The sequence below is a fragment of the Aythya fuligula genome, chromosome 2 (genome assembly GCF_009819795.1).
Source record: "Aythya fuligula isolate bAytFul2 chromosome 2, bAytFul2.pri, whole genome shotgun sequence".
Lineage (NCBI taxonomy): Eukaryota > Metazoa > Chordata > Aves > Anseriformes > Anatidae > Aythya > Aythya fuligula.
The window spans coordinates 45,062,936-45,079,691 of NC_045560.1; the positions used below are offsets into that span (position 1 = coordinate 45,062,936).

The 16,756-nt window shown below is 36.4% G+C and overlaps 1 protein-coding gene across 4 annotated transcripts in view; it reads left to right on the top strand.

The window, feature by feature from the left end:
• NEK11 (NIMA related kinase 11) overlaps positions 1–16,756 on the top strand; it is a 101,814-nt gene that overhangs the window by 63,538 nt on the left and 21,520 nt on the right. For all 4 annotated transcript variants that reach the window (XM_032181968.1, XM_032181970.1, XM_032181971.1 and 1 more), the window contains 2 exons: positions 8,635–8,759; positions 13,226–13,286. In XM_032181968.1, coding sequence (XP_032037859.1) covers positions 8,635–8,759; positions 13,226–13,286 — 186 coding nt within the window. The remainder of the gene's footprint in view (positions 1–8,634; positions 8,760–13,225; positions 13,287–16,756) is intronic.

Consider the following 16,756-nt stretch of genomic DNA (forward strand, 5'->3'; position numbering starts at 1 on the left):
AAGATAACATTGCAGTAATTTCTGCTGTGGGTTATCCGCTGGTCTCCTCAAAACCAGTAAACCTAGTAGCCCTAAACCTAGTAGCCCTAAAGGAAACAGCTTTTCTTGAGCTAAGAATTAAGGCTTGGATGAGTTTCTGCCATGGATCCCCTCTGTGAAGAAAGATGAAAAATTCTTCTATAATACTTGCTCAGACCCACTCTTGCAGCAGGTAGGCCAGAAAGCTAAATTTTGCACGTCAAAATTAAATTAAATTATGCAAATTAGGAAAAGCAAAAGGGGAATAAAAATAATTAGAGAAACTCATCTGAGACATAATGTGTATCTTTACTGGAGTCACAGCAAAGTGTATTTATTCTTGAGGGATAATTTGTGCATACTGATTTACATTGCTGTTTCTTCAGTAGGAAGGTGAGGACCATAACAGCTAACAAGTGAGTAAATTAGCACACAAGAATAATGTCATAGTAGCTGTAAAAATACAGATCTGTGTCATAAGCAGGAATATTTCCAGAATCATAAGGCGTATTACCCAACTTCCTACTGGCTGAAATGACACTATGGGGTGCTTGCTGAGAGAATCTTGCCCGTTTAATTCTGAAATTTACAGCTACCAGTCCTTCACCTGTCCTTTGCACATGGGCTGCCAAAACTCCTGCAGCTCTCACAGGGTTTGAGAGCATAGGCACACTGGGAGCATGCTCATCTGTCTCATGTTTTCATTGCTTGGTTTCATGTTGAGATCCCACTTTGTTCCAGATTCAATTAAAGGAATAGTAAATCTGATTTATTCTGGCAGGATTAAGGTATAACAAAATTTTCAAGTTTTAGACACAAATAGGAAAAGGAATCTATACTTTGTTATTTTTATTTATTTATTATTATTATCTTACTGACTGAATATTCTCCTTGTCTAAATGGTTCTTCCCTAGAAGTATTGCCTTTGGAGAACTGATCTCTTGCTTTGGTTATTGCTCCCTATTTAAATCCTTTTTCCATGAGGGTAGCCATACAATTAAAGAACTATTCTTGGAAATTTTATGAAGTTTCAGATTGTCTAGTATTGAGGGTAATTTAGAAGCATCTTTGTAGAATAGCATTGTCTTTTTTATGTAGAAGAGTGTTGTCCTCTTCTACGAACACTGAACATTTGGGGAAAACAAACCATGCTACTCTATAGTTCCTACTTTTTTTCTGATTTCTTTTTCATATTGATTTGGTTTGGCATTGATAAATAAAGGCTACCTCCTAAGTCACCTTGGTCAATGGCAATAGTTAAAACGATTCTGACTGAGTCATTTTAAAGTCTGCACTGGAAACACCTTCACTCATCCCAAAGCCTTATGCTAAAACCCAATTATAAAACACTGCATGAATTGAGGAAGGAGGCAAATGCACCAAATTTGTATATGTACAAAATATTTTATATTAGATCCTATGGCAGATATTGTTACAATTTCAGTATTGGAAATCTTTGTTGGAACAAAAACTAGTACCTTTCTAAGTTGTTTTGCTTAGTGGGCAATATAACTCTACACTGCACTTTAGACTCTAGCTCAAACCGATGGAAATGAAGACACACCAGGCATTTACTTGCAAACAAAGCATCTGTGAACAGGATGGCATTGAAAAGCACTGCAGAAGGAATGCCAGTCTGCCCCCAGTTGTAGTATTCTGGCTTACTTATCAAACTAAACAGCATTTCTGGGAAGCTGGGCCAAATTATACGGTGACTGGAGCCAATTCCAAGTGAGTGAGAATTTGCTCTGAAATATACTGAATTAGTTTACAGTTTCTACTAGCTTAGCTTTGAGTGGTGTGTGTGTCTGTCAGACAACTAGCTGGAGGGAATGAGAAGGTGACAGCAATAAAGACACTGAGTTTATGTTCTCCTGCTATTTCATCTGCTACGTGAAGCAAATTGTACCCATTCAGTCTAGGAAAATACATCGAGTTTCACCAGTTAATTACATCTGGGTGTTGGGGGTCTCAATATTTTGTTTGTAGATTTGCTTGGCTGCAGTCATTTACTTGTTTTCGTACATGTCAAACATATAATTTATGTTACTACTTATACCCAAATTAAATGTATTTTACATGTATCTTTACTACATCCAGAATCTCATGTGCACACTGCTTACACCGAGTTCTGATCTGAACCATTCCATGTTTTCTACTCTCATTGTGAAAACGGTCCCATTTTATCTCTTGCTACTGAACCTTGGGGTGAAGGAAGTGGCTTCCTTAAGCGGCAGCTTTTTGTGTTAGTTAATACATGAACTCTTTCCTCCCCAGCACTGAGAGAGAAAGTATCAGGCAGTCTCTGCCAGATTCAACCCGAAAACTGAATTTTTATTTGACAGGATGCTTTGACCGATCAAAAAGTTTGAAATAAAGCAAGGGCTAAGGTAGTTTTAAGCTGATGTTGTAAGGTAGCTTCATGGTCATTTTTTCCTGTAATGTACAGCTCTTACTCTGTTTCTGCTGGATGTTGTGCAAGTAATAGAGCAACCCTTACAGTAGCAGTGCATAAAGCAACCCTCTTTGTGCGTAAATGAAATGGCTTCCAGGACTCAGTAAGTGCTCCCTGTTATTGACTACATTGTTATTTTGCTTTTTCTCTTCGTTCACCCATCAGAATTAAAAGGATTTCTGAATATCTGGAAAGCTTCTAGAGTTGATGAAATTTAAACTGTTCATGAAAGGCAGTATGGCATCATGTCATTGTCACTGCCTGCCAAAGCTCCCTTTTCTCTATGCATGACCATTAGAAAATTGGAAGAAAAAAAAAAAAAAACACTGAAAATTAAGGGAAAAATGTAATAAAAGTATGCTTTCTTGCTGTTCCTTTTTGTTAACAGCTCCTTTTAGCAACTCCTTTTTTTTTCTTTCATGCTCTGCCTGTGGATATACAGATAAAATGACAAGATATAGAAGGTCTGAGGAAAAGAGCTATGTTCATGAAATAAAACATTTTTCCTGGAAATCTCATTTGGGTTTAAAAGAAAGAGATTTTTTTTCCCCCTATGGAAAAACACTTTGAAGTAATTACTTCATTTCTAACATCGAGTAATAGACAACCTGCATTCTGATTTCTGTTCTCTTTATCTCCATTTTTCCTAGACGTTTCACAATAGTTTAATTTACTCAGTGAAGTCCACAGGTAAATCATGCTTTTTTCTTTTTTATAATGGTAAAAACAGAAGTATAAAGTATTAATGTTTCATTTTGGCTATATTTCTGGCTCTCATTTTAGAACAAATCATTTTTTATTACAGCTATGCTGTACATGGTTGTGTCAGAAAGTAGTTCTTTTAATGACTTCTGTCATTAAAAAGTAATCTTTTTGTGTTTAGGCAAAAGGATCATACAAGACGCTTTGGGACACAGAAGTCCTGTTATATCCCTTAGTTCATTTCCTAAACAATGCATTTTCCAAAGTCATTTTCAGCCTAGTTTAGTTGGACAAAAGCTTCAACTGATTTGCCGAGCAGTGAATCTTCAGAGCTTAATAACGTTTATCTTGTTTATAGCTAAGCAATGGATGGCAGTTCTGTTTTATGGAAACTGTTGAAGTTATCCCACCCTAGGGAAAATAAATAATCTATGTGATCCTAAATTATAATAATGGAGTTATCTTATTTTTCTTAATCAAATGAGTATTGACCTGAGCCCTGGGGAGCACGGAGCCCTTGCTCTCATTTGGGATTATGAAACTCACGTGTTTCGTGTTTCACATCTGTGTTTCAAACCTCTCTCCTAGATACAATGCCTCAGCTCATTCTGTTTTCTCTCTTGTGAAAGCTCTGTAATAAATGATATGCTATTCTGAAGAGCACATGTATGTCAGAGTAGTAGAATGCTTTGCTCCTTGCTTTTCTGTCTGTCGTACTGTGCAGGCAGAGGAGTGTGCTGTTTGAACAAGAACTACTTTTTTCCTTAAGTTCAGAAAGTGACTGCTGAGATAATCTAGTTTTTTTTCCAGGGGTGTGCTAAAGTTTGGGATTAACAAAAAGAAAAAAAAAAAGTGCAATAGTCCTTAAGTGCCGAGTGTGCCTTCATTATTGTGAATACAGGTGGTGAAAATGAGCATATGTTATACAAGTCAGTTTTCAGTTTTCTTTTTTTTTTTTTTTCTCTTCCCTCTTTCTTAATAAAATAAAAAGGGCCTTACTCATTGTCTTCTGCATGCACTGCAATGTAAGAATGCTGCATTAATACACTGATTACAATTATGACTTCAAGGCAAGAGAAAATTAAAGATATTTATCAAAGTATTTTAGTCTCTTTGGAGAAAACCGTTGTTGTCGCCAAGATACTATGTTACATGGAAAAAGCTCTTGGTGGATTTAAACAAAATATTGCAAGTATTGCATTTCTTTTTTTTCTGCGTAGCTTGTCTTCTTGGGAAATAGCTGGGCTTTTATGATCATTAGATAATGGGGTTTTACCCTTCTTTCTACTATTAACGTCATGGTAATATATAGAAAGAAATCTAAAGGGGAAGGATATTATTCAGAGCTTTTTTATTTTGAATATATAATACACTTTACAAATATTGAATCTCTCAATGCTGTACCTAAGGTGCCTAGTGGTATGTAAGCAATAGCTGAGTTTGTTCTGAATGGAGTGCTTTGTGAGCACATAAAAGGTGCTGTGACCGTCTTTAGCGAAATACACAAAGCTAGGTAAAATGTCATGTATTTTCAGATACCAGCTGACAGATTGGGATCATGAATGTGAGGAAACAGCAATAGAGACCTTGCTTTGTGCTCCATCAGGAGTGTGTAAGTGGGCTGTATCAGAGGAAGAACAGGTGACCGAGGGACAAGTGTATTACAATGGTGTTAGGGCCATGTTTTATCTGACACAGTATTACAAAACTTTACACTGGATGTTATTGCAACATTTGTTTTCCAAGGCTCTGTGAAGAAGGCAGAGCCCCTGGCATATGCTGCACAGGGTAACTTTCTTGCATGGAAGGAATGGGTGGATTTGGACCTGCTGTTCTTGGGAAGACGAGGAGTGCTGTGTGAGCAAGTGGGTCCAATGGGCTGCAGTTGGTGTCAGGACCTTCTGAAATATAGTGCTGTTCTGGTCCTGTATATCCTGGGTGCTGCAGCAGAAGTTTGGTATGATATGATATGATACGATAGACTTGTGTTCACCTCACTAGCATCATTTATTACTTTGTTTTTATTTTTATTATTTATTTATTTATTTTCCCAAAGTACCTTCCAGGCACACACAGGTTTAATTTCTGTTTTCTCTCAGAAAGGACAGTCAAGGTTCTGGTCCTGGAGTCCATGCTAGGCTTTGCAAAAGTGCATAAATGAGTCAAACAGACCTAGCCCAAAGAACATTTTTGTTAAAGTTAGTCATGTGAAAGCACAAACTAAGGTTTTTCTTTCTGTAATACATTGCTGAGATGTGGAACTGCGCCAAGGACGTTCAGGAGATGGTGGCAGTAACCAGCTCTGCTTACTCTGCAACAGCTTTGCTGTTTGGCTGGTGGAAAGGGGAAGAGTTGAAATATTGAGAATCATGGGAAAATTCAGGTAGTAAATGTCCTAAAGGATGGACTGCAGATGTGGAAATGGCAGCATATGGGGCCCAGCCTCCCCTAACAGTGTCTTCCTGGAATCCATACCCCAGCTCACTCAAGTTATCTGCACTTCACTTAAGGATTGAGACAAGCATGTCATTATTGGGGGGTTAACTTGAATTTTACTAGGTTTCTTCACACTGGCTCTAGCAGAGGTGAGTCAGTCTCAGCTGTTTCTTTGGTGCCTCACTCTGTGGAGCTATACTGCACCATACTACAATGCTACAATATTCAGAGGGTTTCTGTGGGCAGCCAGCACAGGCACAGCTCACTGTGAGGACTTTTGATATCTGCTGTGCTAAAGCCAGCATATGTGTTCCTGAAATTCGTTCCTGATCCTGCCTCAGCTAAATAAGCTCTTCTGTATCCAAATTAGATCGGCAGAGAAGCAGAGCTGTGTCTCTGCATCTGTAGCATATGGGCAATGGGGAGCTGGCTCTACTTAGTAGAAACTGTTACACCAAACCATGTATTCTAAATGAATATGTTGATGTTTTGAAAGTGCCTGCCTAAAAGATGCGTGTCATAGCAAGAAAAGTTCTAAAGACTCATTGTTAGCTCCTAAGCTTCACTGGACACGTTGTCTTTGTTGGAGAAATGTCACTTGGAACAGCCTCTGAACTGGGGCCAGGAAACATCTGTATCCTGGAGTATCTCTAGTGTGTGAACTAACATTTAAAATTGTGTTACTGAACTCGGATTAACTGGCTGTCTTTCTGCAGCTGTCAAAGCAATATCAGAAATGGTAAAGTGAGAAATTCTGGAAAGGATGCAGAAGCTGGCATGGAAGTGGGCTTTGGACGGTGCCAGCCCCTCCATGTAGTTCAGATGCATCAGCCTCAGTTCAGCCTGGCTACTCACATGGTATACAGCTTTACCGTAGCCAGAGAACATAGTTTGAGGTTACAACTGTGAGTAAATGACTGATTTTTGTACCTAGTTCTGTCGGAAAGGGGCGGATTGTGTTTTTTAGTATAACAGTAAAAAAAAAAAAAAAAAAAAAAAAAAAAAAAAAAAAAAGCAGAACGTGGGAGGAGAAAACAACTCTGAAAACACTGGTGTAGTCCAATGCTTGCATTATAATATAACAAATAACCTGATTCATATGCTTGTGAATACTTATACACACACGGATAGCATGCAGATGAACCTAATAAAATTATAGTAATCACAGGAATGACAATGTCCCTGAAAGAAAGAAAAATAAATGTTTACTCTGTCTGGAAATGGAGACATGTCTTCATTTAGTAGCGTTCTTTCCATGCTAAAAATGAATGATATTTGAGGGTGTTTTTTTGTTGTTTGTTTATTTGTTTAGGATGAAATTTTAGGCTTTTCTGTCAAATAGCACTTCAGAGAATTCAATTAGATGCAATAGTAAATGCTTTCTTTTGTGGGAAAAGCTTTTTGGGGGATTGGGGAAGATTCCTACGGAAGCACAAGTTATCTTTTTTTTTTTTTTTCTTATTAGAAATTGTGGCAATGGAGCTTGTACAAATATCCTAAAAATAGAAAACTAAGTGAAAATGTGTCAGTATTTTGGAGGTAAATCAAATTTATAAAGAAAGGAAGTATTTTTGAAAATGCTCCGGAGACAGTAAATAATAGCAGAGATAATATCTCAGCAGGAGAACTTCAACCACCTAGTGCTGCAGATAAATACATTTTCTGTATTTTTTTCTTTTCCCCTGAGTTTATTATGCCTTAAAGATTAGAATCATTCCTTCTGCCTAATATCCACGGGCATCTTTAATTATATTCACTTGTTTAAAAACTTCGGTTGTTGTTGTTGTATGTTTGTTTTCTTTTTATCCATGTGAAATGAATAAAAATAATATATTAAACATTCTTAATTTTTATAACATATCGTTTGAATTTAATTGATTTCAATGCAGTAATATTTAAGATAAATCAGTTTTAATTTATTTAAAGACGTAGACAATTGGGAGAATGGGAGAAGTCAGCATGAGCTCATGTTAAGACCACAGTGGTTTATGACAGGTTAATATTAGATTGTTTTTGTCTTCAAATAGCATTTGTTGTAATAAAATTAGCCAAGGACAAAAAATGTTGTACATAGCATTGAAAATAACTCAGTAAGGAAGTAAGGAAGCACTCCTAGAGCATCCCCCTGCACAAATGCTGAAGGTGATGGGACAGTTGCTGAGCCAGGCTTCCCCGAGCTCTGATCCCATCTCTGCCACTGACCTGTGCTTCCCATGGGCAGCCCTTTGCACTGCAGTTTTCTATCTAGAAAAACAGGGATCCTGCTGTTAATTCTGATAGTCACCACAGACCAGCCTCTGCTTAAAACTGAACAAGTGCTTAAGGGCTTTTGCTTAGAAAGGTCAGCTCGCTGAAGCAGGTGCAATCAAACATCAAGTTATTTTACTAACTCATTTCTTATGGAGTCAGGGATGCTCAAAGATTTCTCCTGGAGCAGAGAAGTGATGTTTTTTATGCTGTGATGAATATGTTGAGTTTTAGTAACAGTTCCTGGGCTTCAGAGGCTCATTGTCTATTTTAATATTGCACTCACTGCTATTTCTATAACTTTTCAAGTGATAGTAATAAATTGAGTGAGCATGACAGCTAGATATATGGAGCTTGACTTTTCACTACTTTCTTTCATTTTTCAATGTTTTTGTTTTGGGAGAGTTTGGCAAGACATGCAGATTTTCTTTCCTGTAAATTTAAACTTTTGTTTGCTTTGAGTGAGGTTGAATTAGAGGATCCCCTGAGGTCCTTTCCAGCTTGAATTATTCTATTATTTAGTGATTTCAGCCTGAAATGAATATAGATTCTTTGAGGTCATTAATTTAAATATGAGGATCTGACCTTTTGGCAGAGACAGCTTTAGCGCTGCTTATCATGTCATAAGATCACTTTTTAAGCTGAGAATCTATCCAGTGACTTCAATTACAGAATGCATTGTTAGTGACATAACATTGGTGATACAAAATCCACTGCATCTTTTTAAGATTACGCATATAGTCGTCAATATACTATAAACTCTTAATTGCCTTTAGAGATCCCTGAAGACCCACAAATTGCAGAAGAATATTATAATGATGAGTTTGAGTCCTGTTCAGAAAGCAGTGAAGAAGAGGAGGATGTGGAAGCATCACAGACTGTCTCCAAGACAAATCACCAGGTGTGTGTGACCTTTGGGAAAACAGTACACATTTGATGCTCATTTTCCGAGGGAAAATGAAACTACTTCTAAGATTTTGTCCTAGTGACATTACTGCAATTTGCTTTTGTCAGGAATTTGTGTGTATAGCAGTATCACGAATTAGTTATGTGAGTATGCATATGTATAATTAATCTGATACACTGATGAAAAAGATGCTTGCATTCCTTCAAGATTAACAATAATGCTCCTATGATTGCCTTAGCATGGATTGTTGTCAGTAAACTCCCTTGTGGCCACCACATGCTCTGAGTAGGTTTCTTATACGTAATGTTAGCTATGTGTTATTTAAGTTAAAGCTGAAAGAATACTTCAAGAATAAGATCTAAATTCCAGATTTATTTCCTGGGGATAGATAGGCACCTCTAGATGCCACTTCTTCCAGCCTGTATTAGATGTATTTTCTAGCATGAGCCTAAACAACAGCAAGTCTTGACCAGCATATCTGTAGACTTATCCAAGAATCTTAGACAGTGTAAATAAAAAGAAAACTTATTATTGAAAGGCTTAAAGAAGCTTTATTGGGTGAGGCTGCCACAAGAAAGTTTTAGTGATTGCAGTTTGTAGGATGTTGAAGATGATTGGAAAAGGCACCTAATTTAGATCTGATCAGAATGAACCAAGATGAACCTTGTCTTCAGTGATCAAGTCTCAGTGAAATCAATGAACCAAAATGCCCAAGTCAGTTCTGAAAATCGATCTTCCTAAGGTATTCAGCAACAATTACTTTCTACCCTGTGTCATCAACGTAAGGCATTGTGTTACAGTGCTTCTGAACAGTACTGTCTGCTTTTGTTTAGGATCACAAATGTTAGTCTGAGTTCATGTGTGAAAAATTCAGGGAAGAGGATGATGGTTTTTTGCGTTTTGTGGAACCAACCAGGTTTGCTAAAACCTCTTTATTAAATTATAAATCACTTGTGATATTGCTTAAAATTTGTGAGCTAATAGTTTCTTTAAGTTTCTTGTAGTTTTAAAGCAGAAGTTAAATGTTTATATGATAAGTCAGAGCACTACTTTTACCACATTGGCAGGGAATCCTGAAATTCTCTCAACCAGTTAAACTTGAAGTTTACTCATAGACAGTCTCATGCAGTCTAGAAATGTCCTCCTAGTTTTCAAACTAAACATATAACATGCTTTAACAGTTAATATAGTAGTAATATAAACAAATAGTTGTAGGTCGTTAGAATATCTAAGGCAGTGATTTGTTGCAATTTGCTGGGTCTGTGTTTACTCACAACACATAGACATGCAAACACTCTGTTGCCAGAAAAATCTACCATAATGTACTCTTGAAAAGAAATTATTGCTCACTTTTATCAGACTTTTTTTTTAATCTCTTTTTTAGAATGACTTTTAAAATTTTCATTCAGATTTCATTGACAATATAATTAAGTGTCAATCAATACTGCTTTTGAACAGGCAGACTGCTGCTTAGAATTAATGAAGGGCAGAAGATAAAAATAGGTTTCTCAATAATGCAGAATAAATTAGGTGTTGGCAGCCAGATTTGAACAACAACCTTCTGTCATTTTGTAGTGATTCAGTATACAGTGGTGACAAGAACTGACACTGTGTGTTGGAAGAGCTGTCCCACTGACATCTCTTGCCAGGATCCAGCCCTACAGGCTGGGTGGCTTTGCTTTACCAGCAGTCCGTGTGCACGTAATCATTACCCCTCTGCAAATTGGCCTACACAGACTGACTGGAAAGCATACCCTCTCTGAGCATTTGCCTTTCAGGACTTCCTCCATCAAAGAAGCAAATAGCAAGTCTTTGTTTTCACTCATATTGACCAGCACCTTAGATAAGACAGGACTGTGTTTGCAGGTATTGCCACAATCACCTTTTCTTTTTCTTGGGAAGTGAGCAGAATTTTCAATTTTCCCTTTCTCTAGTGAAAAATTCTGAAATGAATGTGAAGGCAAAGCAGGCTGGACTTAGCTGTGCACCTACATCTGACCTAACTGAATATAAACTCTGTACAGTTAGGGGAAGTAAACATTTTTGGGAGTAATATTATCTTGGCAAAAACCTCTAATGGATGGGTCAGATAGAATATGCTAGGAGGTACCTCTTTCTCTCTGGTGATTGTAAAGGGATGTACAGTTATTAGCATGCATGGGACTTCTTCATTCTGGATGTCAACAGTTATGTGAGATGAATCCCACTCAAAGGTAGGTGGTGTCATGCTCAACAATAATAATAAGCTTCAAAACCTACCAGAATAGATTTGATCTTGCTAGTATATAGCAGGGGATTGCTTCAGCAGTCATCTACTTAATACCAAAACTCCTACACCTATTTCTATGATAGGATTCATACACTTTAACTCTTTCTTTAAAAAATACTTCTATAAATTAAGCTTTTGGAGGACTGTGTGAATAAAGGAGTCATTCCACTGCATTGCAGTGTTAAAGATTTGTAAGTTATTTACCACCCTAATCTGTGCAAACCTCTCAATTTTCCAATGCCAAGATTGAAACACTAGTTACTTTTGTGCAGTCAGTGCAGAAAGTCTACCTCTAGCAGTACTCCATGGTGACTCCATTACTTCAAACAAAAAATAAAGACTGATATGCAGTAGCATGGGGTCACAGATTAACTGAACTACACAATGGGGTGCATAATGTAGAATGGGACCTGAGCTAAGTATTCCAGTCATATTAAGCTCCCATGGTTTTTAAGACAGAAAGAGAAGTAGTGGTCTTACTTGGGAATCAACCCTTCTTCAGTTAAGAAAATACAGTCATGCACTCCATTAGTGTAATTTAAAGCTTTAGGATGGGAGCTGACACAAGTACTTTCCCTTTGCTGATAACTTTTCAATACAGCCCATGTGCTCTCAGTTACATTGCCCACTTGTGGAGTTACCACCCTAACCACATCTAACCTCTCATCTTGTTTGTATTGGTTGTAGAGTTTGAGCTCAGTGTCATTTTTCCTTCCTTCCTTGAACAGTAATTTCTAATTGTATAATAGCTAATTAAGGGGAAAACATGAAAGAGAATAAGAAACTGTTTCTAAATATAAATTAGAAAATACGTTGTATAGAAGAGGCTTCATCTTGAAAAGTTAGTGAACAGCGAAAGTTTCACATTGGCTTTGATTTAGCTGAGATGCTAATGGGTGCTTTTTACTTCAGTTTATCACCTTGCTCTTTGTGTTTTATTTTAGTGACAATAATAATAGCAAATTAGCCTTCCTCATTATGACAAAGTCTAGCCATACGGTACATTATCTCCATATTTTCAATTTCCAGGTCGCTTCTGAGATTGTCAAGCAACATAATCAGCTGACATAAATTATCATAATTCTGGTGATATTGCATAAATTATCATAGCTCTAGTGAATTATAGCTCCAGTGTTTCATCAGTGGCTGTAGGTGGTCTGTGTTATCACCCCAAAACTGCTCCACTAAGTTCCTAATGCCTGCCTTGTCATCCTTGGCATGATCTGTTGCTGTTAGAAAGGGGTTCACTTATTCAGAATTTGAAATGTCCAAGTATTCTTCCGTGCTGCCTCTTATGTGTGGGTGTGCCTCTTTTCTGTGCATCTGTCAAACTTCCTTACCTGTTCTGCAGGGCTTTTAAAACCATAGGCTGCTCAGTATTTTAAAAATACAGGATTTGGGTGGATTTTTCAGCAAAGTCAGGAGTTTGACTTTCAGTCAAGGAATGCCATGTCACCATGTTGTCAAATGGGAGCTTCTAGAAACTCAGGCTTGTCTCATAGACTTGAATGAAATTTGCTCTCCTTCCTGCAGCACAATCTTTGCTAAATGGTTAGATCTTAAATTTCATCAGTATACACAAATAACATTTCAAGTGAAAGATATAGCAAAACTCTTAATTATTTGTCTGGTAACAGAAAGCTCATAATGGAAAACTGCTCAAATCTTTTCTTAATTAAAATTTTAATTATTCATTGCTACTAGATATGTAGGTAGATGTGATTAAATGAAACATAAGTATTAATTTACAGAGGCAAATATCATAACTAAGAATTTTTGGGATAGTTACAAAGTACATACTTTCCATTTTCAATCTGGTATTGTTTTAGATATTTCAGGACTAACCAATGATGAAATGCTGGTTTTATTTCAAAGACTGCACACCACTCTCAACAAGAAACATATTATTTAAGCTCCATGCATAGCTGTCCTACATATTTGTGTTCTGCAAGGAATCTGACTTAAATAATTGTTTGTATATAATATTATTCCCAAGCCTACTATTTTAGGGGAATAAAACATACAAAGTTCTGAGCAACGTATTCCCTTAACTGTAGTTAGCGTTGATGTTCACTGTTGTAAATAATGTCACTTTTGCTTGTGGGATCATACCTCTGGTACACAATGATTTGTGTACCAGATTTAAGATTTTGCACACACTAATGCTATTCATTATTTCATTTATCCTTAGGACAGTGATGTTGAGGCAATGGTCAAGTATTTGGAGAGTGTCCTGAATAACAGCTCATTGGGTAAGATGGCATCTCTTCTCTAAATGTAATAGCAGCACTTATTAATAGTCCTTATTCATCACAATCCAATTACTTCCATTTTGCAAAAGAACAACTCAAAAAAAGTGATCTTCTTAAAAATTGCTTCCTTAATCTACTGCACAGAAGTGTAAGTATGCCAAATACACTGTCATACACAATTAATTGCTTTTGCTGAAAATAATAGAATCATAAAACATGATGACCAGAGTTGTGGAATATCCTTTAAAAATTTGCATTACGTTTGCCTGCAGTGGGTTTGTAGAAGTAGAAAAGAGGGCAAAATTTATCTCTACACTTTAATGTTCTATGTTAATGTAAAAGAATAATACTCTGGTATTAGTCAAAACCAAACAGTGTCATTTAAAAAAAAAAAAAAAAACTCATAGTATTGAAGACACTCTTGGCTGCTTTTTTTTTTTTTTTTTCAGTACAAAGAACATGAAGATGCCTTTGAAAATTATTATATTAAAGAATTAAATTATGCTTTAATTATTAGAAAAACATCTGACTACTCTGTACTGAAACTTAAAGCCTTCCTCCAAGCTGAGCTAGTAATTAGGCTTGTGTGATCTGTTCCAAACAAATAAATCTGATGATAGTAAGAGAGGAGTCTGTGAGGGTCCCTTTTATCTTTGTATGCTCGGTATCACTGAGGAGCTTTAAACATTTACTGTTTTAAGTTCTTCCAATGTCTAGCTACAAAGCTGAACAGAGTACAAACTATCTTTAAAATAAATTTAATATATCTCCCATCTTATTAATGTGCATCTTAATTAGATGCACATCTTAAATCCTATAAAACAGGATTTCTTTTTGAGCCAGGATGTAAAATCTAGAAGTATCATATTTATCAACTAGCAATTCCTGTATCATAAAGAAAAGAGGTGTTGTTTTTGTTGTTTGTTTGTTTTCTGAAGTGAGAAAAACTTACTCATTTTTCATTTAAAAAGTCTATCTGTGATATGAAAAGATATTTCAGTTGTATAGTTCAAAGGAACTCTGCAAAATACATGGAGAACATTTTTGTAAGCTTTTGTTCTTTGTGGGATATCTTTCGTATCACAACTTTCTGTATGAAAGATTTCTATGGTTCATACTTGTGACAAGGAAGTGAGCATTTCACCAAAGGGAGAACATCTCCTGAAGTTTAAACTTCTTGAACTAATTCATAGACATATTTCTGAAAATATTTAAAAACATACAGGTAAAAAAATATTACAAATATCTTGACCTTTTGGAAACCAAAAAAATAGGTAATTGAATGTGAGATTCTGCACATACTATCTGCTCCTTTCCCTATTATTTTTGTTTCTGGATTGTTTGAATATTTTCCAACATCCTACATGAAATTCATAAGGCTAATTGTCAGCTTTGCATTAGCTTAGTTTTCACATAACATATATATATAGTCACCACATGTCACATAACATATCTATTGGTCATGAATTTAGGTAGATGTAATCTCAAAGTCTTGTTATAGTCAAAAAGAAAATGCATCTACATGTAAAGCCAATAACTTTGTATTAGTCTTATTGAAATCTTAACAGTCTAATCAAAGAATTATTGTTAGTTCAGAATTAATAATTACATAAAAGAAAGATAAAGGAAATAAGTGAATGACTACTACTGTAAGAAAAGGTCTTAATTTTAAATACATGCATTTCCTCCTAACTCCCACTTTGCTTGGTGCTCTGCTCACCTTCCTGATGATCCTAGCACTGGTAGCTTCAGCCTGACATGTCGGGGGATGTGATGAGCCCTCAGCATCTGCAGTCCTTCACCAGGAATGGTGATCATGGTTACTTCTTCCTCCACTTGGTATCATTTTTGTGTGTTTGCCAACATGCATTTACACCTCGCTTTTCCTTCACTGGCCTGTAAATTCATGTTACATCAAAAACGTTATGTGCATTTTACATAGTTTAGTTGTTATCTCTGTTAACCCTAAACCTAATTCTGTGCATTTCATCGTCAGCATTTCTTTAGGAATTGGTGAGTTGTTTATAGCCATGGCGTCCCCAGTGCCAGCTCATGCCTCACCTCTTATAGTCCCATACCTATAGCCTCATCCCATGTTTCAACTTTTGAAGGTTTATTCTGGTGTATCGGGCGTCTATTTCTCTACATTTCTTCTTTAATTATGTTAGTTAAAAAGATGTTATTCTACATGAATAAATGCTCATTATTAATCTAAAACCTCTGTTTGTACAATACAAAAATAAGTGGAAATAAAGCAAAATAACCACAAGGTTATTAGAAGAACTGAAGTTACAGTTTAAGCAATTAAATCAGATCTCCCACCAGGCCAACGGCCAAGACAAGGTCAGACAAAGTCTGACATACCTTAGTGCTGAGGTCTTGCAAACCCAGGCCCAAGCCTGTGGCCTGGTACTAGCAGTAGCAATACCACCTTGCTGGGCTACAGACCCCCGTTATTGTAACAGCTACTCCTGAAAACAGTAGAAATTTCATTGCAGTAAGCTGGATGTAGAAGTTTGGCCTGGACAGAATTTCTCATAGCATTTTTCATTGTTAAAGGAATTGTGAAAAAAATTATGTGCCATTTATAGCAGATCTTAGACAACATCTGCGTAGAGAAAAAAATAGATTTTTTTTTTTTTTTTATGTCTGCAAGGGCTGTGATAAAGAGAATGCAATAAATATGCATTGTTTTTCCACAGGTGAAGTTTCTTCTGTATAAAACCTCAGTACTGAATGGTAAAAGCCTGGGATTTTTTAAAGTAACTGAGTTTTCTCCCCAGGAGTTCCCACTGAATCACTGTGAATACCAGCACTTCAGTGCAGTACAAGGTTCATTTGGGGTTAGCTACACAGCTCTGTGGGGGGTAGATTTGAAATATCACAGTACACACCGGTAAAGTTTGAAAAACTGGAGAGATCCCAGAACAGAGCTTCAAAATGAAAGAAAGTTTGAAAAACTGTCTTTAAAATGTATTAAGTCTGCTTAGTTTAAAAGAGGAGAAAGTTAGAGGCAATTTGGTCACTTTGTATTATTATAAATATTTTAAACTCAGGAAAATACATCTGTTTCTAAGGAGTTTTTCGATCTTGTAGGAAAAGGCATTGGAGGATCTTAATGTAGAAGTGAAAGCTGAAAAAAACAAATCCAAACTAGAAATGTATGATTCAGTGGATTTAATAGTTTCTTAACATATAATGACTTACCAAGAGATGTCTATCACCACTTACTGGGTTTTTAGTAGAAATGTAGGTAGGAATTCCTTTGGGACATAATGTATAGAAGTCTCATTGGCTAATCATAATCATCCTTTTTAACTGTATCTGTGAATAAATGTGAGACACAGTATTTCTTTCCCTACAGAACCTTTCGTCTTTTTTCCCTTAGACAGAGTGGAAAGGATGCAATGAGGGCCTTGAAAATGGCGCTCTGTGACCCAAGAGAACAATTTTGCCCTATGTTGTTTTAT